General features: G+C 38.5%; 1 protein-coding gene across 1 annotated transcript in view; it reads right to left on the reverse strand.

The window, feature by feature from the left end:
• Nucleotides 1-351: 351 nt before the first annotated feature.
• The window catches only part of znf385d (zinc finger protein 385D), a 58,183-nt gene continuing 39,020 nt past the window's right edge, over nt 352-19,514 (reverse strand). Inside the window, exons 5-8 of the mRNA XM_035403714.1 lie at nt 14,420-14,588; nt 4,355-4,640; nt 736-917; nt 352-451 (exon numbers count right to left, since the gene is read on the reverse strand). Of these exons, the coding sequence (XP_035259605.1) occupies nt 779-917; nt 4,355-4,640; nt 14,420-14,588 (594 nt within the window). The 3' untranslated portion in view covers nt 352-451; nt 736-778. The remainder of the gene's footprint in view (nt 452-735; nt 918-4,354; nt 4,641-14,419; nt 14,589-19,514) is intronic.

The raw sequence follows: 19,514 nt of genomic DNA on the forward strand, positions 1-19,514 counted from the left end.
CCAGGTCTTTTCTTACCTCCATCTTCACCTGGAGAGAAAATAGGACATTGTGGGTAATGTGTTGAATTGATGCTACTGCAATGAGCAACACTGTTTAAAAATATTTCAAAGGTACAGAAGACGGCATACAGTTCACTTTAAATAAACTTTAAAAATCCACCACTGTTAAATCCAACATCACAAACTATTTTTCCACCGTGCAATGAAAATTTTTCTGTGAATGTAGTATCACATTTGCTCTTAATTGACCCAGCCAAATAAATATCTAACAAGGCTTAATAAATCATAAATCTTCAGAGTGCGGATAGGGGGGTAGTGCTGCATCTTAATTGAAGATAGAGAGACTCACTGGCTGCCCGCTCGGTCCTCTTTGGGTTTTGTTGTAAGGGCTGTATTTGGGTTTGGGCGGTTTCCCTGCCGCTCTGTCTTTGTGTCTCCGGCTGCTAATGTGCTGGAAGTGAAAGGGACAGTAAGCATTCTGTTATTAATGCAGTTGTGAAGACAATACACTCACCCTAATTGAGTTGCATAGCTTACATTTAATCTAATATCTATTTATAAAGCTCTGCATCCACAGGGTAAATCTCACTGAAGAGTGAAATAGCAGTGCCCTGCTAATGACTTGAAGCTTCTGTTAAGATCTCTGCTGTAAGAGTTACTGTGCTACAGTGGGAGAATGAAACAGGCTGAAGAAGCCTGGAGGAGGGCACAGCACAGCACCGCCATTTTGTTCACCTGTTTGAGCTGTGTTTCTGAGTTGACGTGTACGTCACAGATCTCACAGTGAAACGTTTTGTTCTGCAGACCCGTGGCTGACTTGTTGGGCTGAGCCAGCTTCCCCTTGACCCCAGGTCTGGGGAAGGACTTGATTGTTCCACTTCCACTTCGGGCCTCCAGCATTGTCTTGTGCTTTGTGCCTGATGAGATCAGTAAGTGAAAACAGTAATCATGCTAAATGTTCTGCCTTTCTTACATGCTTATGTATAACATTTATGACCGTCAGATGGTGCCAGAACATGTTTGTGCTAGCCAGGGTGTTTCCTCTACTTTGGCAGATGTTTTATCAACATAATAATAACCTGAGGTGCCAAGTACTCTTTCTCAGAGTACATCAGTTGGTTAAAGGACACAGATTCAGAAGGCAATTTATTCCAGGTAAATACCTATCTCCATTGTCCGAATGGACTTTCTATTACTTTTCTATAACTTTTTCTATACACAAAGTGAAAGGTGAGTAGACATACAGGATTGAGACAGGAAGTTGTCTGTGCCCTGTGTCCACCCAGAAGCTCCATTTGAGTGTGCATTTGTATCTCATATGTTGACACGGTTGTGAAAACAGGTGTGAACATTTGGTGTCATGTTGAATAAAGGCTATCAATTTGCTGCACCTGAGATGCATAATTTACCATAGGTAATGAACAACAGTTCCTCAGCAAAATCTATTTGGATGATATTATTTGACTGAAAAACTAAGGAATCACAGCCATTTAATCACATGCACTTTTTCATGCTAGGCCAGGTTACAACCCAACACAGCCAGTGCTTATTTCAGGAACTGTAAGCTAGTTAATTATTGTGTGCAATAATTAAAGTTGCCCTTGCAATTGTCTTGTTTTTATTACCGAATAGCTTTAAAAAGAAAGTACAGTATATTAGCAGTTGTTATTTTTAAAGTAACACATCAGCACTGGGCAAAGTGGTAACATTGGTGTGTGTTTCACAGATGTTAATCAGGGACTCCATTCAATTCATTAAGGACATTTCTTTAATTAATGGCAAGAAAGCTCTCCTACAATGTTTCCCAGGTGTGATAGTTCTCAACATGGCACAGCAATTACCGTCTGTATTATCCAAGAGCACTGATGTAGAGGCAGTAATTGTCCAAATTAGTACAAATGACATAAGGCTCAGGGAATCCGAGTCTGAGGAGAAAGCACTCTCAGTCCCTTTTTCAGAAACGGTAGTTGTACGAAAAAAGTTGCTCCCCTGTATGGTCATACACTGTACACACACACACACACACACACACACACACACACACATATATATATATATATATATATATATATATATATATACACTGCCTGGCCAAAAAAAAGTCGCCGTTTGGATTTTTTTGGACAGTGCCCACTGTACAAGCCTCTGGAGGCAGTGTTATGATCTGGGGTTGCTTCAATTGGTCAGATTTAGGCTCAGCAACGTTATGCGGCAATAAAATGAAGTCAGCTGAGTACTTGAATGTACTGAATGACCAGGTTATCCCATCAATGGATTTTTTCTTCCCTGACGGCGCATGCATATTCCAGGACAACAATGCCAGGATTCATCGGGCTCAAATTGTGAAAGAGTGGTTCTGGGAGCATGAGGAATCATTTTCACACATGAATTGGCCACCAGAGTCCTGACCTTAACCCCATTGAAAGTATTTGGGATGTGCTGGAGAAGACTTTACGGAGTGTTCGACTCTCCCGTCATCAATACAAGATCTCAGCCAAAAATTAATGCAATTCTGGACGAAAATAGATGTTGTGACATTGCATAAGGTTGTCGAAACAATGCCATGACGAATGCGTGCCGTAATCAAAGCTAAAGGCAGTCTAACAAAATATTAGAGTGTGCGACTTTTTTTTTGGCCAGAATATATATATATATATATATATATATATATGTATATATATAGAGCGAGAGAGAGGGGGGGGGGGGGGGGAGAGACTTGGAATTGGGGTACGAAACTCATTCTGTTGTAATATATGTCTCTAAATAAATACAGACATTGGGCCTCATTCGCCAGACTTTTCTTAAATTATTCTTACTTTTGTTCTTAAAAATGTTCATGAATGTAACACGGTCAATAACATTTTGTACACTGCTGCTACAGAAGTCTTTTCTGGATTGTACATTCAGTCCTCTACCAGATGATTAATGGAAAAGAAACAGCCACCTGGTCACATTTACAATAAGCACACACCAGATTGGTCTAGGCTATTTACTTTTGCTTTGGTTTTGTGTTTCTGTTTAATGCATAAATAAGCTATGGCCAAATTTTTCATTTATTTCAGGTAAGATAGCCCAATCTTCTTCAAAATGAAATGGTCTGTTGTTAATGAGGTATATGCCTCCTTTTGCAATGCTGGAGAACAATACACATAACTTCATTCACAGGTCACTATACATTGTCCTCAAGTCATTTTGCAGAACATTTACAGCCTTGTAAGTGTTTATCTACAGTAATTTACAGTAATGGTAGTAAAAATCGAACATAATTTATCCAACTCGATTATGTTATGAACGCAATTAAAATGGATAATGACATCTCAGAGCTGTTTGAACTAAAATTTCACAGAGCTAGGTGAAATATTTTCTTCGTAAATGAGCAAAATCCAAAACCTGTTGCATTATATTGACTCTCCCCTATATCTGCAATAAGTATACAGTAAAATTGTTCTTAATATAGAATATATTCAAGATAAATTGCCTGTAGTTGTGTCTCTTCTGTCAGCGTCTAGTTCCTTGTTTATCCAAGAGGGGAAACAAACAATTATTGAAAAAAAAAAAAATTATTTTTTATATATTGATGTGTAGAAAACTGTATTTCCGAGGCCTTTCAATAAAATTCCCCACCAGACAATAGGCAGCAGTGTGTGCGTATATATATATATATATACAGAAAAATAGCCAAAACAGGTTTGATCTTCTCACAAGTTTTAGCCTACATTTGCTGGGGCTTTATTTCTCCCAAATACGGACGATATCTGCAAATCACAGAGCTAACGGCGAGTCGCCTCAAAATGCAACGTGGCATGATGTCAACTACAATTTCTAAATGCAGAATGATGGAAGCTGTCCTTAAGCGGAAAAAATTACACTCTGTTGCCCCCTACTGTCGAAACCCAGCAAGTATTTTCCTCTGGCCGGCAGAATCTCAAATGCATCAAAAGAAACCCTAAATAACTGTAAATTGAGTGAAAACTTCAGTTAGCCTAATACCCTCAGCCTGTAGTGTGAGTAAAATAGACAAGAAATATGGCAAAGAGGCTTAGATGTGTGGGGCCAAGTGCACACTGTAGCAAGTACTTAAATTACTGTGTAATGAAGTATTGCAAGTAAAATACTGAGGCATGTAAAATCTTGCTTAGGGTGCCCAAAAAACTGTGAATAGGTGGACTGTATGCAAGTAAAAATATAATTTAATTATTTTCCTATGGGCATTCTTACAAAATTACTATATAAACGTATAATTCAGAAATATGTTGTATCTTTTTTTCATCACAGCAGTTTTAAGAGCACTTGAAGATTAGGTTTGCGAGGCCCCAGGGCCCTGTGGAGCTGAAAACAGAGCTTTCACTCTTACCGCTGTTGTGGGCCTCCAGCTGGGAAGCTGAGTTGACGGCCACTTTGCAGAGAGAGCAGTAGAGCAGGCGCTTGGCCTTCTCCTCCTCCGTCTCTGTCTCTGCCTCTGTCTCTGAGGAGGGGGGGGGGGGAGGGGGAGGAGGAGGGGGTGGGCTGCACTGCGGGCGTGCATGGGGGCACTTCCTTTATTTCCTTTGTGGAGGTGTCGTCGCTGTCCCCCCCTGTAGACATGCTGGGTCCGGTGACTGGAGGTGACAGTGGTAGTGTCCCTGCCCCGGCCGCATTATCTGCAGAAAAGGGAGGAATATTTCAGATTCAAAGCTGACCAATCTCTGGAATCTTCATTGATTTCATGTGATGTCTAGTCCCACATTTAGTGCAGCATGACACTTATAGCGAGTACACAGCTTACATAGCATCTAAGGTATAGACCTGTAATTGCTTGGGGTCCAGGGTAGCTACGCCAGGCATTATGAAACCAGATGTGAATGAATGTAATTTAAATACCATTGGGCGATGCCTCAGAACAGTGCTGTTGTCCTAGTCAGCATAATACTTCCAACTGAAGTGCCTCTTTAGAAATGTAACAGTTTAAAAGCATTTAATACGACTCAATTCAATTGGGCTGACAAAATACTACCTGTCCATGATTGGTTATTCCTACTGACACTGAGCACAGTGTGAAAAATAGAAAAGGTGAGCAAGATTAAATATAGAAAACAATACATGTCTCCCTATATCAGGGAAACAAATAAAGTAATGTAGTTTTGCCTCATTGCTTTCAATTGGTGCTACTACTTTGTGATGAGCAGCCCAAGCAATTGGATAATGAATATTAATGTAGCTTGTGGGTTCATTGCGTTCTTGTGTCTTCATACCATCAGAAGCGATCATCGCAGAACTGAGTGTCACTTGGATTGTCAAATGAATAACTAAAGCTCAAAATTAGTGTACTCTTCCTCCCGTCAGTGTCATCTGGTGTGACAGCATCTCATTTACAGACTCAAATGAATAGAGTCAGATGACAGATCTCCATGCTGCGGGGATGTGTAATGAGGGATTGCCACTTGTCAGCCTTATATTAAGAGGGAAAGGGTGGCTGGGGAGAGGCAGCATTTCTAACAAAGACCTTTGACCTATTTTGAGTTCTGCATGTGGTACACAATTTGGTATTCATGAGACTAGTTTAAAAGAAAGAACATTTCTATTCTTAGAAAGAGTAATATCTAAAATCTAAAATCAGTGTTTTTGAAAGGCTCTACAGTCTTGATAAAAATAGCACAACTCCTTCACGGAACATTTTTTCATACTTATTATTTACTGATTCATCCAACAGTTGAATTATCACCAAGAAAAATACTCAATGCTAGTACTTTTAAACATTCTAATCCAGATTATACCAAATGATGAAAGTGGGTAGACTGGATGATAGTGATTGTGGTGGAGTGCTATTTGCCAATTTAATAATTTTTTCTTTAACATATAGTAACACACTTGAACAAGTATTTTCTGTTTCTTACAAAGTATGCAGTGCCCTTAACAATTCTTCACATCCTTATGAGTATGTACAAAATGAAGAACTCAGATATTGAGTTATTTTGTAATATTTTAATAAGTATAATGAATATAATAAATAATAAGTATATTTTCCCCAAATAAATTAGTATTCATACACCTGTTTTCAGTACTCTGTGCACCCTCTCTTTGCAAGGATAAAACTACTGAGTTGGTTTCTATAACATATTATAAGATTTATGCAACTAAGTGTGAGTTTTTTTGTCCAAAATGCCTTGGTAATTGGTGGAGTCCATGATTTCATTTACCATAGACCAGCCCTCGGACCAATAGATGCAAAACAACCCAATAACATCATAGATCCACCACCATATTTCAAATTATATATGACATCCATGATTGTAATGCCCTTTTCAATCCAGCATTAGAACATTGACTGGAACTGGGTGCCACGGTCAGATGGGACCCAAAAGGGAAGTTCTGGCCATGCACACCAGGAATGGGTTCGGTGTCTTTAGCAAGGGTGTGAATAATCCAGCAGGGCACTGTATATTTATACAGTAATAAACACAACATAAAAGAGACTCTATTGTACTACTCAGTCCTGGTCAGACTGACTGTTCTGTAATCAGTCTATTATAGCCTTACATAGTGACACAAAAGTGAAGGAACAATAACACAGCCAATACTACTTAAATGGACAGTGATGCCTCATTTAAATTTTCTATGGTCTCTAGTTAAATTCAGCGCACATGCCATAGTCACACCGTCTGTTTTCTCTGTAATGCTTTGTCAGTATGCATTATCTAGCAAGGTTGGTCCCATACAGTGAATATCAAGAACAACTATGTACGTTGCTAGTGCTTATCAAGAACAACTATGAAGTACATATCTTCATAGTGAACATAACATAGATTTTAACAGTGCAATGCATTTAGACAGTAAAAAAAAAAGTTAAAGTGACTATCTGATTCTTGCTCACAGAGCGAGAGAAGAACATGTATCAAGATTAATGTACTGCATTAATGGATAATATCTGAGGAGCAGTGTTGCGCCACATGCCTTTCTGGGGCAATATTATTTCATGCATCATGCACCGATATCATTAAGTAAAACCATAATGAATGACTGAGATGAAATCTGTTATCCTAAAGCTGATGGAGGCTCTTCTTGGAGGCGCGACCTGATCGATGTCATCTTCTCTCAGTCCTTCTTAACATTACTCATAGCGGTGACAAAAGTGAACACCCAGAGCACCGAGGCCAGGATCAATACTGAATTATGTCTTTCTATTTTTGCTGCCCATTAAGCGGGGCTCTTATTCGATCCCCCAAGAGAGACTGTAGCACTGCAGCCTAATCCTGATGACCTTTACACATAGGAAATGTGTTAAATCATAAAATCCAAGACCTAAACAATGTGCTTTTAAAATACTGCTAAATATAATGCCTATTCTAGAAAATGAATTTTGTCATGAATATAAGTAATTTATGCAGATTAAAATTTTAGACAGTTAATATGAGCAATGCAAGATATACATAAAATTACATATGCAAAGAGGCAATAAATGAATGAAATTATTTGAAATATAGTGTACATATTTGGACAGTGACACAATTTTTGTCGTTTTGGTTATGTGTTCTAACAGATTGGATTGGAAATGACAAAATAAATATGAGGTTAAAGTGCAGACTGTCAGTTTTAATTTGAAGGTTTTTACATCCATATCAGGTGACCTACATATGAATTACAGCCCTGTTCATACATGGCCCTGTTCAGCCAGTTCCAGTGGCTGCCATACATGCCCAAGCCATAACACTAATGCACTTTTGGCAAACTCTAACCTGGCTGTTCTGTTCTTCAGGCTTAGCCGTAGTTTGCATCTTGCAGTGAACCTCTGAGGTAATGCTGGTGTAGTCTTCTCTTTATGGTGGTCTTTGACACATCTATGACTACGGGGCGACATAGCTCAGGAGGTAAGACCGATTGTCTGGCAGTTGGAGGGTTGCCGGTTCAAACCCTGCCCTGGGCGTGTCGAAGTGTCCTTGAGCAAGACACCTAACCCCTAACTGCTCTGGCGAATGAGAGGCATCAATTGTAAAGTGCTTTGGATAAAAGCGCTATATAAATGCAGTCCATTTACCATTTACATCCTGGAGAGTGTTCTTGATCTGCTCAACAGTTGAAAAGAGGCCTTTCTTCACAATTGAAAGTATTCTTCAGTCATCTACTACAGTGGTCTTCTGTGTTCAACCAGGTCGTTTGCTATTGCTGAGCTCACCAGTGCTTTCTTGCTTCTGAACAATGTATCAAACAGTTGATTTTGATACACCCAATATTTTGGCTATATCTCTGATCAATTTATTCGGATGTCATAGCCTCATGATTTTTAAGGACCACAATGGGAATAAGATTTTTAGCTGTCTTGTGTTATCTTTCATAGTTTTTAAGATTGGTACTTGATTATTTTCTTGCTCAATCAATGATGGTCTGCTTTACTGACACTGACACTTATTTGGTCCTCATGTTCGGAGACAATAGAAACATATACCAAATGCCCTCAAATTAAAACTGACAGTGCACTTTAACCTCATATTAATTCTTTCATGTCTAATCCAGCGTGGCGGAGTGCACAGCCAAATCTACAAAAACAGCATCACTGTCCAAATACTTACAGGTTGCACTATATATGCAATCTAGTTCATACATCGAACAATATACTTCTTAAATGTTGTATTTAATTTGAGTTATTTTCACAATACTTTGAAGAAGCATATTTTTCAAAGATGGAGTTTGTGTTCAGGCAGTGCTTGTAGCCTCAGGGCACCCATGTTAGAAAGACTTCCTCCTCCCCAACATACGTAATTTGGAAAAAATGTGGAAAATATCACATGCTCTGAGTGTAGTACTGACAGTTGAAAAATATTTGAATTTATATAATACCCGTTACTGTCAAATCAAGAGTGAGAGGAGAAACATGTCAAGGAAGCACAGAAGTGGGGCCACATTGTTGTCCATCACAGTGACTTCCACTGACAGCCCTAATAATCAGGGAATACACTGCGAGAAGGCACAGTCATTGTCCAGTAAGCAGCCGATTCCTCCTGTCTGCACAAATGTTCAACTAGATTCTATCGGCCAGATTTACTAAGCCTTCTGGGATAAGCTTCAGGCACAGATATGATGCACTCAGCCCCAGAAACATGTGTGTTATGTATCAAACAGGCACATGGGGCTGAAAGCACAGTTTGCATGTCATCTGCATGAGTCATTGCAATGTGCGCTTCTCTCCTTAATGCATATGCATTTAAGGGAGGATAGCACAATAATGGGTGGAGATATTATATCTCTGATTACATATTCTGTTGAATTTACTAAAGTTCATGCAATTAACAAGAGTTGGATTTGCTTTAAATTTAACTGCCTTTAAAGATGAGGCATAAAACATGTAGCAAGCAAGACAATGAAACATGTATAGGCATGGAAGATGCACTGAGAAAATCCTTACAAGAATCACACTATTTCAACTCCCTGAGCAAGAAATCATCAAACAGTACAGATTAAGCAGCCAGACAATAATTAAGGCTGGGTATTTGTTACAGAAAATATAGGCTGAAGTCAGAGAGCAGTCATGGAAAAGTTGTTAAACATCATGAAAAACTGAAAAGAGGCAGAAATCACATGTTTAAAAAATGTATTTATTAAATTAGATATCATGGGCAGCAGTGGGAAATGATTGAAATAACATGTGCAACTGTAGCGACAGTAACGAATGCTTGTAGTGTCAAAAAAATCAGCAGGAAGTTGCCGCTAATAAAAAAATTAAAAAAGTAAATGGATGGTGCAATTAGTTGCTTTTCTGTCAGAGAAAGAACATGCTCTTTGCCTTTAACAGAACATTGTTAGAAACAGAGCATGCTGTGGCAAAACTGCTGAAAAATCACAGAAAGCACTAAAAACGGGGAAAGACATGGAACTGACAAAAAAGTGACAAAAACACAGAATTGGTGACACCTCCTACATCTGTAACAAACACCCAGCCATATAAATAAATCTTCAGGGAGAAATAAAAAATGACCAAGAACTTCCCATACAACATTCCCATTCAATCCTGTCAATAGTCAAGCTTTGTATGATTACACTCAAATTTGGATCATTTCAATCAATGGTTGCCACCACAGCTGGAATATTGCAATTCACATTTTATCCTGCACTGACTGTAATGCTGGATATGCTCAAGTCATACCAGAAGATACATTAATTAACCAACATCCGATGAAGGTATTCAACACACTGGACAGCCGTTTTTTGAACTGTGCATTTTAAGATTTATTCTGGAATAAAGCTTATTCTACAATATTAATTTATTCTATTCCATTCTTACTTATCCTATCCTTTATTATTATCCTTATTTCCTTTTTTTCTCGTTCCTGTATCCTTCTTTCTCCCTTCCTTTACCACTGCAGGACAGGAACCCTCTGCAAACCAATAAATGTGCTGAGTAGGGCCCAAGTTTTTATAACCATTTGTTGTTGTATAAAATTAATTTTTTCCTGTATAATAAATAAAATGAAATGAAAAGCTTGGCTTCATATGCAAAATGCAATTAGTAGGCAGCCATATGCTGATTGTATAATTAGCTGTAGCCTTAGTAAATAATTTCATGCAGAGTGCGTATGCATGAACATACCCTCGTGTTTTGTACAAGTTTTATGCACGTAAATCTGGCCCTTTGTGGCTGGCTAGACTGTCAACCCTCAGATACAGCCAAGTCAACCAAATGTTGCAATGTACTATTCATATGCAGAGCAGATGTTGTCCAGGCAGATTTACACAGCTTTTGTTGTATATCTATTTAGCCTGTTGGAAATGTACTGAAGCAGTTTGTGTTGAACACCTTAGTAAACCCTAAAAAAATCTGTGGTATTTGGGTTTTGACTGCTCCATCGTAATCAATGTTGACAAAAAAACAAGGGCCCATGAAAGACAACAGTCTTTTACTTTGTCAAATGGTGGCACATTTGAGAACAATGTCATCTACCGAAAACTGAGAGCTGATATGCAGCCCAAGGATTTGAGAAAGTAAAAGTATGTGTATGTGTGTTTATTGATTAAACGTGTCTGATCTGAGCATAAAAATGTTGTATCCCAATTTTACAATATTTCTGTGCATGGGCTCTTGTGTATGTGGGTGTACATACATGTGTGTTTGTGTACATGTGTGTATTGCGTATGTCTTTCAGTGAATTTCCACCCTCTGAAATGCAATTAATAGAATAATTAGCTTTTGAACAAGCAGTTGTTAAAATGTACTTTGAGTGACCCAAAATCCAATAATCCATACCCCTGATCACTGTGACCCTTGAGCTTGCGTAAAGGAGTGTAAATAACTCAATGCCTTCTCATTAAAGACTATAATGACAGTGATCAATCTGGAAGGCAGCTGTGAGGTTGGGGGAAGAGGTTGACGGCTAGTCCTAGTTAGAACGACACCATCCCCCACTTTCCCCCTGGTCGTTTTTGCCTTGTTTCCCGAGATTATCACTGTAAAAGAGAAATGAGTTGACCTTCTGGGTTAAATAAATATGTAAATTAACATCCCTTTGTCTGATAGTCCGAGGAAAGAGAGATAGCGACAGAAAATGACTCCATATTATGACTCCAACGAGATGCCGTCAAACCCACTTCCTTCTACTATGGCTCCGGTCTTTCCTCTGGGAAGCCTGCCAGTTTCAACATTCTTAATTGCGGCGGAGGAAAAAACATTTAGCATTTCTGAAATTCTCCAGCACTTCACAGATTACAAAATAATCAGAGTCCCCACGAGACCTGATTAATTTTTTAAATACTGGTGATTTGAGCACTTTAATTAAAATTATTAGGGTCTATTAAATGCCACTGTGGCTAAAAGTAAATGGACCCCCCAGGGCTTTCTGTTCTGAGAAGTTTGGCTTGTAACTATTGATTTTCATGATCAAGTAATATTCAGTCTGTAGACACAACATTGCAGAAAGCTTCCAGCCAGAAACACTTCAGAGCTCATAAAGACTGATTTTGCTGTTCCAGCTCATCTGTCTGAATTCCCAGAGGGAGAACTGTTAATGTCACGTAACACAACTTAAAAGCAATTAACTTCACAGAAAAAGAGAGAAAAAAAAACATTTTAGTTAAAAATATAAAGAGTGATATGTCAGACCTTTTCTTGAAAGTCCACATAGCTTTCATTTCAAGGGTCAGGAGCTCTGTGCTATTTCTCACTTTGCTATTTCTGTGTGTGGAGATTTTTTCAGCACAGTGGATGGTAAATGGTTGTGAAGATGGTTGAAAGCCGTGTGGAGCTGTTCTGGAAATGGCTGATTGAGCTGAAGCTGGTCTTTGCCTCTCCAGCAGTCACACAGTGCAGCTGTCAGGACTAGCATGTGGCCTCCCTACAATCTCCTCTTTAATAGCTAATATCAGGGTACATTTCCTGCAGCAGTGGACTGGAACGAGAAACAGCGGCTGGACTATCGGCATCTCTCTCATGCTGGCACATCCCACACATACACACATACACACATACATGCACGAACACACACATGCACACACACATACACATGCAGGCATGCACACATACACACACACACACACGCACACATACATACACTATGTCAAATGTAAATACATTATTTGCGATACATTCTCGTAAGCATTCTCATAAGCCTCAAGAAGGGCTTCAGAAACACTGATACCATATCAAAAATCAAACCACATTTATTTTATCATTAAAATACAAAAGCCTACAAACAAGCCTTTTTAAAGAAAGCTCAAGGAGATACTAGTTTTCATTCCAGCTGAGAGCCATTTAATCCCTTAATTAAATGTTCTTTAAGCGACTGTTTCCACTCGTTACCAATCCACTGCTGCTCTAAGGATCCTCTCTGGGCGTGTCTCAGGAGCCTGGTGCAGACCGGTGCTGAGACCAGCTTGCATCCTCCCCCACTATCCCTGCTGCATCTGCGCTTCCAGTCCCGCCATTACGGCTCACTGACCCCTGCTTCTCATTACTATCTCAGACAGACATTAACATACAAGCAGCTACTTCAGCCTGCCGCAAGGCGCTGCGTTTGCACGCCTCTGCAATTAATTTCACTGCCACCTGAATGCATTAATATTCATTAGCGAATGACGTCTGTGACAACAAATGCTCAAGGTCCTGCGTAAAAGGGGTAGCGCCGTGAGGCGTTCTTAGAACATTCTTACTGTTCGCTGCTGTTTCTTTCCCAACATTCTACAATTTTAAAAAATACATATGTTTTAACAATGATGTTTTAATTATGATAAGAAATACAAAATATTAGCACACTTTTGTGATGACAGTTTCAGTCCGTATTTTAACAGATGGTGTCAGTGGTCAGATCAAGACCAGTATCGGACCTAAAACTACAGACCTTCATTTACATAATGAGGAGTCGTGAGGCCATTACACTGGCTGTGGACTAGTTAAGGGTGATTGGTATAATATCCTATGCCCAAAGCATTCTATGGTGAGTCAGGTAAGGAGTCCGGTGGAGAATGTGATTGACAAGAGCATAGGATGCTTCCTGGTGTGTCTATCTGGGGACATGCATGCTTGCACGTTAGGGGTGTGTCAAAGGGGACCAGACTACAGAGAGCCGACAACTATTCTCATGGATAGGTTTCTATTTGTCATAAGCTCTTATTTCAGCTCAAATTCTTCTTCCCTTTGTAAAAATGAGATGGTGGTGTAAATAAAATAACATCTGTTTAAGATTGCTATCCATTTTTTTCGGTTCTACACCATCTGCTCCAAATGTTGCTGCTGAGAGCAGTTTATGCAGGAAGAGAGTAAGATAATATACAGTAAGATGGCTGTATTGCATGTGCTATCTATTTCCCTAAAGACTTTTGCATGAAAGATTACTGATAAACATTACAAAGCAGGTAGCAGGTCCTACTTTTCATTTTTAAACTGTCACTTATAATTCACACTGCTGATCATTGCAGCATAACTTTATATCTACTGTTAATGGTTAGCACAAAAGGTTTTTTTTCATTTAAAAAAAACTTAATGAATGTATTATGGTGATAATTTTTTTACACTGAAAATGTGGAACAGTGTGATCACATTATATTTCTGCCTCAGTAAAGCCTTTGGATTACGTTATTGTTCTTGCAATGAGTAGGTAAAAATGGATTTGCCTCTTCACACAAGGCTTTAGTTGGATACACTACCTGGACTAACCACAGCTCTCCTCCCCTGATATTCATTGGGCATTGTGTATGTTTTTTCAGGTTATTTCTACAAGGTATGACATAATTAGCAAATGTTAGATGTTAACTGTATTACCTAAATGGGATTTCATTTACAACCAGAAGAGCATATGCAAATTCTGACAGGTCTATGTCAAATAACAAAAATTATGACGGTTTTGTAAAATGATTTGCAACATGAGATAAACCCAAATGTGGGAGACAAGAAGACAGTAAGGAAACATATGCATTCAGAGAGAAGATACAGAGAACATGGACAGAGACTTCTAGTTTTAACCTGTTCTGTCAGTGCTGGTGGGGATTCGTGGGGGGTAGGTGCTCTTTGGGGTGTCCTTGTTTGTGGTCTCCTTGGTGACCGCAGCAGTTTTGTGCTTGCATTTTGGGGCCTCCAGGGCTTTGAGCTTCTTGGCATGCTTGGTTCCTTTGTAGTGGGCTGAGGCCTGGCTCTGTAACAAGAACAAGCTGTGCAGTCAGAGTCCGTTCATAACCAAGCAACCTGATGTGGCTTCACTGTGCGACCAGATCTCAGTTCACTCAGATCAGACAAGTCTGAGAGAGAACAGAGCTGATCAGGTTAGATCAATCCCTGGCTGAGGACCTACTCCTGCTTTTCTGTCATGACCTGAAGTTACAGCCTCTGGCACTCCTTGGTTAAGCTTAACGCACTCCTGAGATAGTTCCGAAAATCACAGAAAGAATTACAGGTACAAAAATCAAGAAGATTTTTGGTCAAAGGGTGGGGCAGGAAGGAAAGCCAAAACAGTAGTGCACACTGTTCATCTCATTAATATTTATTAATCTGCATAGGTTGTCATTATTGTTGTGTATAAACCGTCTTTCTCTACATATTGCTTTTGGCAGGCAGCCAGCTAAGTTGATTAACATGTAATATATCTACAGCTAGTTTCCAGCTCTTGATTAAATGAACACATTTGTAAACTGGACAAATCCTCCTCCTCTCCTGGTACCTCACACTACCTCCTACTGTATGCAAATGATATTTTTCCTTAAAACTTCACAAATCGAAGGCCTATTACATTTTAAAATCTACAGTAGGTTATGGTAATTTGCATTAACAGTGGAACACAAAATTCTGTTTTCTGAGAAGACATAACATGAGAGACCATTTGGAGGATTCATTTAGATGTGCTTAAACTGTTTCAGGATAGAAAGGAGACATAGAGGACGACTGAGGCAAAAACATGTTTGACTTCAATATCCAAAATAAAAGGCTGAAAAGTAATTGAGTTGCCAAGATACTAAATACAATTTTTCATTTATTTGTTTTGAGTGCAGACTCCCCCTCTTCTATCCTTATAATCACTTTCAGCAGCCTACGCACCATGTAATTAAATTAGTCTCTGAAGAGCAGGTTGGTCACTTTATTTAGACTGTTTAAGGGCATATGACCTTTCCAAACCCTCTGAATGAATTCAGCATCTTTTCTCAATAAACTACTTTGCTAGCCATGTTGAGATACAGCGGCCAGAAGTAAGAGATTTGTGCCAATTAAAAAGTTTTTTAGGAATGATTGATACCATGGATTACTCAAAGTTGATCAGTTGGCATAAGTTTTAATCTTTATGTATATGAATATTCTCATAATTGCCATTCCAAGGTCATTGTTTTACCGCTTGCTTTGTTTTAATGCTGTATAAAAATGAGGCAAACTCAAATTCAGTGAAAGGTTTAATATTAAATATTGTGGCACGACAGGATGCTTGGGCCAGAATGAGCACTTGAGAAAGAACAAAGCAACTCCATGTGCTACAGTAGCCTATGCAGCACATGTGTTTTGACTGGCACAGTCTTACTCAGGAAGCAGAAATGGTAACCATTTAAACTGGACACAAGCTGATTTAAATGGTTTAACAATTTTCAGGCCACACCTTTTCGTATTTCTTGGATTTTAACTTTTTTCACCATTAAATTTTGTTTCATTGAATCCAAAAATAGTCTTGTTTGTCTGAATTGCAAATGCCTTTATTGTGTTTGATCAGAACCATGAGGTGTGCAAACTACTTTTAAAAAAAATAACCATAATTTGAATCTTGGTAGTCACTGAATTCATGCTGGGAAGGTCCTTTGAGTTCTCTAGAGTGCAAAAGCTTTTTTGAAAAAAACATTTTTCAGTAAACTTCTTAATAAACATTTCAATAAAAGGCCAGAGAAATAGAAATGGAAGGAGCCCTCATATAACCCAAATATACTTTATGGCATTTCTGTGCCATAGCTTTTAATTAAGCTACATTTTAAAATAAATTAAACAGAAGAACAGGGCAAACAGGCAAAAAATTTACAAGGAAGTGTCTTGAAATTAGCCTAGTATTATGAATACACGACTTTATTTACTAGATAGCAATTATTTCCTAATAATTGTACAATAATTCAATGAAGAAGAAAAAGAAGAAGAAGAGATTGCAGGAACCAGTACTCAGTTGCTATAAACCTTGCCTGTTACCTTAGATGAAGAAGAAATCAGAACATCAATCACTTTCTGAAAGGTAAGGCAATTGGGGCCCATTTATTTTGTCTTGATGCATTTTATTTGAAGCACAAACTCAGAGACCTGTAAAGGGACAAGGGGAGGTGAAGGCCAGAGTCGCACTCCATCAGCATTCACTGAGCACCCACACAGCTGCCTCTGCCCACTGGAGACAAAGCCTCTGATTCCCTAAGGCAGTCCAGGCCATCCTGTTCCTTAGATCTCCCTCAGGTGGGCAGCATTACAGCCTGAACGGTCACTAGATGTCTTCCCTAGTGATTCTTACATCAGGATGCCAACCGATCCCATAGCATGTGGGTGAGTGGGATGTTTCTTGGAGATCGCTAAACAAGTTGCATTCCTGATGAAGACCATGTGGTCTTCTACTGAGCCAGCTGTATTGACTAGCACCAGAACGTCAATGCATTATTATCTCCCCAGCTATCTTAAGTGAATCTTTTAAAGTCTGTGGTAAAAACATGGGGGTTTGTTAGGCCATGACATGATAATGAGCATACAAAAGAAACAAACTCATATCCATAATATGACAAATCTGTAGATAGACAAATGGAGGAGGTTATAATTCAAAGCAGAAAACATGAAGCAGTGATCTCACTTGAAAAAATCAGTTGTTGCTAATTAGAACAACTGTGACATATATTTGAGTGGGCATGGTATTGGCGTCTTTCTTTGCGCTTTTGTGTATAAATGACATAACCTGAGTAAAAAGGCAACACGATAACAATTTCTTCCTTTTGATGAGATGTTGACCTTCAGATGTTGACCTGTTTTTTTAGATGTAAAAGAAATGATGGGTATGCATTGAGTCTGCACACAGTGGAAGTAGAGAAAGTCAATTCTCAGACAACGTTAAGCAAAGAGCACAAAAAGGGAAAAAAAAATCACTGAGAAAACCGTGAAGAGAAGTTAATTGTTTACTGACCTTTCATCAGCAATTGTGTGGATACATTTCTATTTTAAGAGATTGCCATGCTTGTAAAGCAAACTCTATGTTACTGCAAACTTAGAGAACATATAACATTGGAAAATGTTCTGCTACACAAATTGCCCCTAATGTCTAACTGTGATGTGTATGTATTTAAGGTGGCATCCTTAGCTACGTACATATCTGTGAAAACAAAAAACAAAAAAAGGACTCAGTGGGAAATACAGCTATTGCATCTATGTTAAATCACAAAAGTGAAAAGAGGCGGGGTTTTTCAGCAGTTTCAGATTTATCTTTGTGACATTTGAATTCACCTTCATGGAAGACTTATCATTTGAAGGCAAACTGTGCTATCTTCATAGCTCTGTTTGCCAGCAATGAGTTACTGTCATGGCAGAAAGCCTTGCTGCCGTTTGTAAAAGACTTTCAGATGTCCTTGTCAACCTCCGCGTGCGTTCCTTGCTGACGGTCTGACATTGCCTGTAGCTAGGTGGATAGTATCTGGAGAAATATGAACACCTCAGAGACTAAATAAAGCTGCCAAATTTCTCCCACCTGCTCACTTATGGGGTAGACTGGGAATGTGGACAGGGGAATATGAATGAGTTTCACTGATCACAAATGAAGTTGAGGAGGAAATGTTATCTATTTCATGCCCTGCTGGACTTTAAGGCCTCCCAACCCAGGAATGAAGACTGTCATGGCATCAGTCAATAGAACAATGCACGCCATGCCTCAAATTCAGCGCTTTATGTAGTATAACACAAATACACCGGTTTTAGACTCGTAATCAATTGGATTAGTGTTCCTAATAGAATTACACAAAGCAAAATAATGAATTTTATTTTGAATTTTTTGGTAATGCCCACCTCAATGTAAATTAACATTAAGCAAAAAATCATTACAGTTATACATCCCAGTTTAATTTTATGCACATGCTCAAATATGCTTGTGGTCAAGAGGCTGATATCAGACTCAGAGGTCATGTTCATGTAGGATTCTGCATTTTTCTTTTACACAGATCAGAAGAGCCAAAACAAAGGGAAAAAAATACACTGCAGTCTATAAATGTAGATATTGGTCTGACATCTGTGTTATTTATTGATCATAATATTTACACAGCTGTTGTTCAATATCAATGTTATTTGGCTAACTTAGTTATAACGGCAAACAGAGAGTGAGCTGCGTGTACACAAATTTGGAGAGCTGGAGATTTATCACATAATTCATGGTGAGTAACTCAGCTGGCCCTGCAGTCATACATAATATATTTTAATAAGTTATTTTAAATGTCAGAATAGGTTAGGTACCCTCTATAGGTACCATGTTCCAATTATTTTATGTTGCATGCATCCTTTGTCTTTCCATTTAAAATAGACACTTTATGTTAAGTCATGGGAATGAAGAGGGTGAGAGGTGAGGACATGTTCAAGATGTAGTGCCCTCACCGTCTTATGAACTCAGACATCTGTTATAAAGGTTTTTAGTAGTAACTATGGATATGCCATTTTGATACTTTTTTTAGATACTTAGACTGGCACAACTGAATCAGTACAAAAATTATTTCCCAAAAGCATTTATCTCACATATGTACATAATAATAAAACATTGTGCACATATTCCATAAATAGTTTTGGACATTGTTTAATTCTTATAAATCTGTCCCTCATAATTTGAACAGAATATTAGTATTTCAACATAAACTTTATCTCTGAGATAACTTGACCTATTTCTCAAAAATGTCTCTATACACATGAATATAGTTCATGTTAGCTACTCATTTTTAAAAAAATCACAATCAATTTGTATCACTCAATCTTATAATCCTTGGAATTATGTGCATGCATACAAATAAATTATTTATTTCCCAAAAAGATGCAACAATTTTGCAACCTCTGTTTTCAACAGACTAAATCAAATTGTTTTTTATTGGGGATAAGA

The sequence above is a fragment of the Anguilla anguilla genome, chromosome 1 (assembly GCF_013347855.1).
Source record: "Anguilla anguilla isolate fAngAng1 chromosome 1, fAngAng1.pri, whole genome shotgun sequence".
In the NCBI taxonomy this organism is placed as follows: Eukaryota; Metazoa; Chordata; class Actinopteri; order Anguilliformes; family Anguillidae; genus Anguilla; species Anguilla anguilla.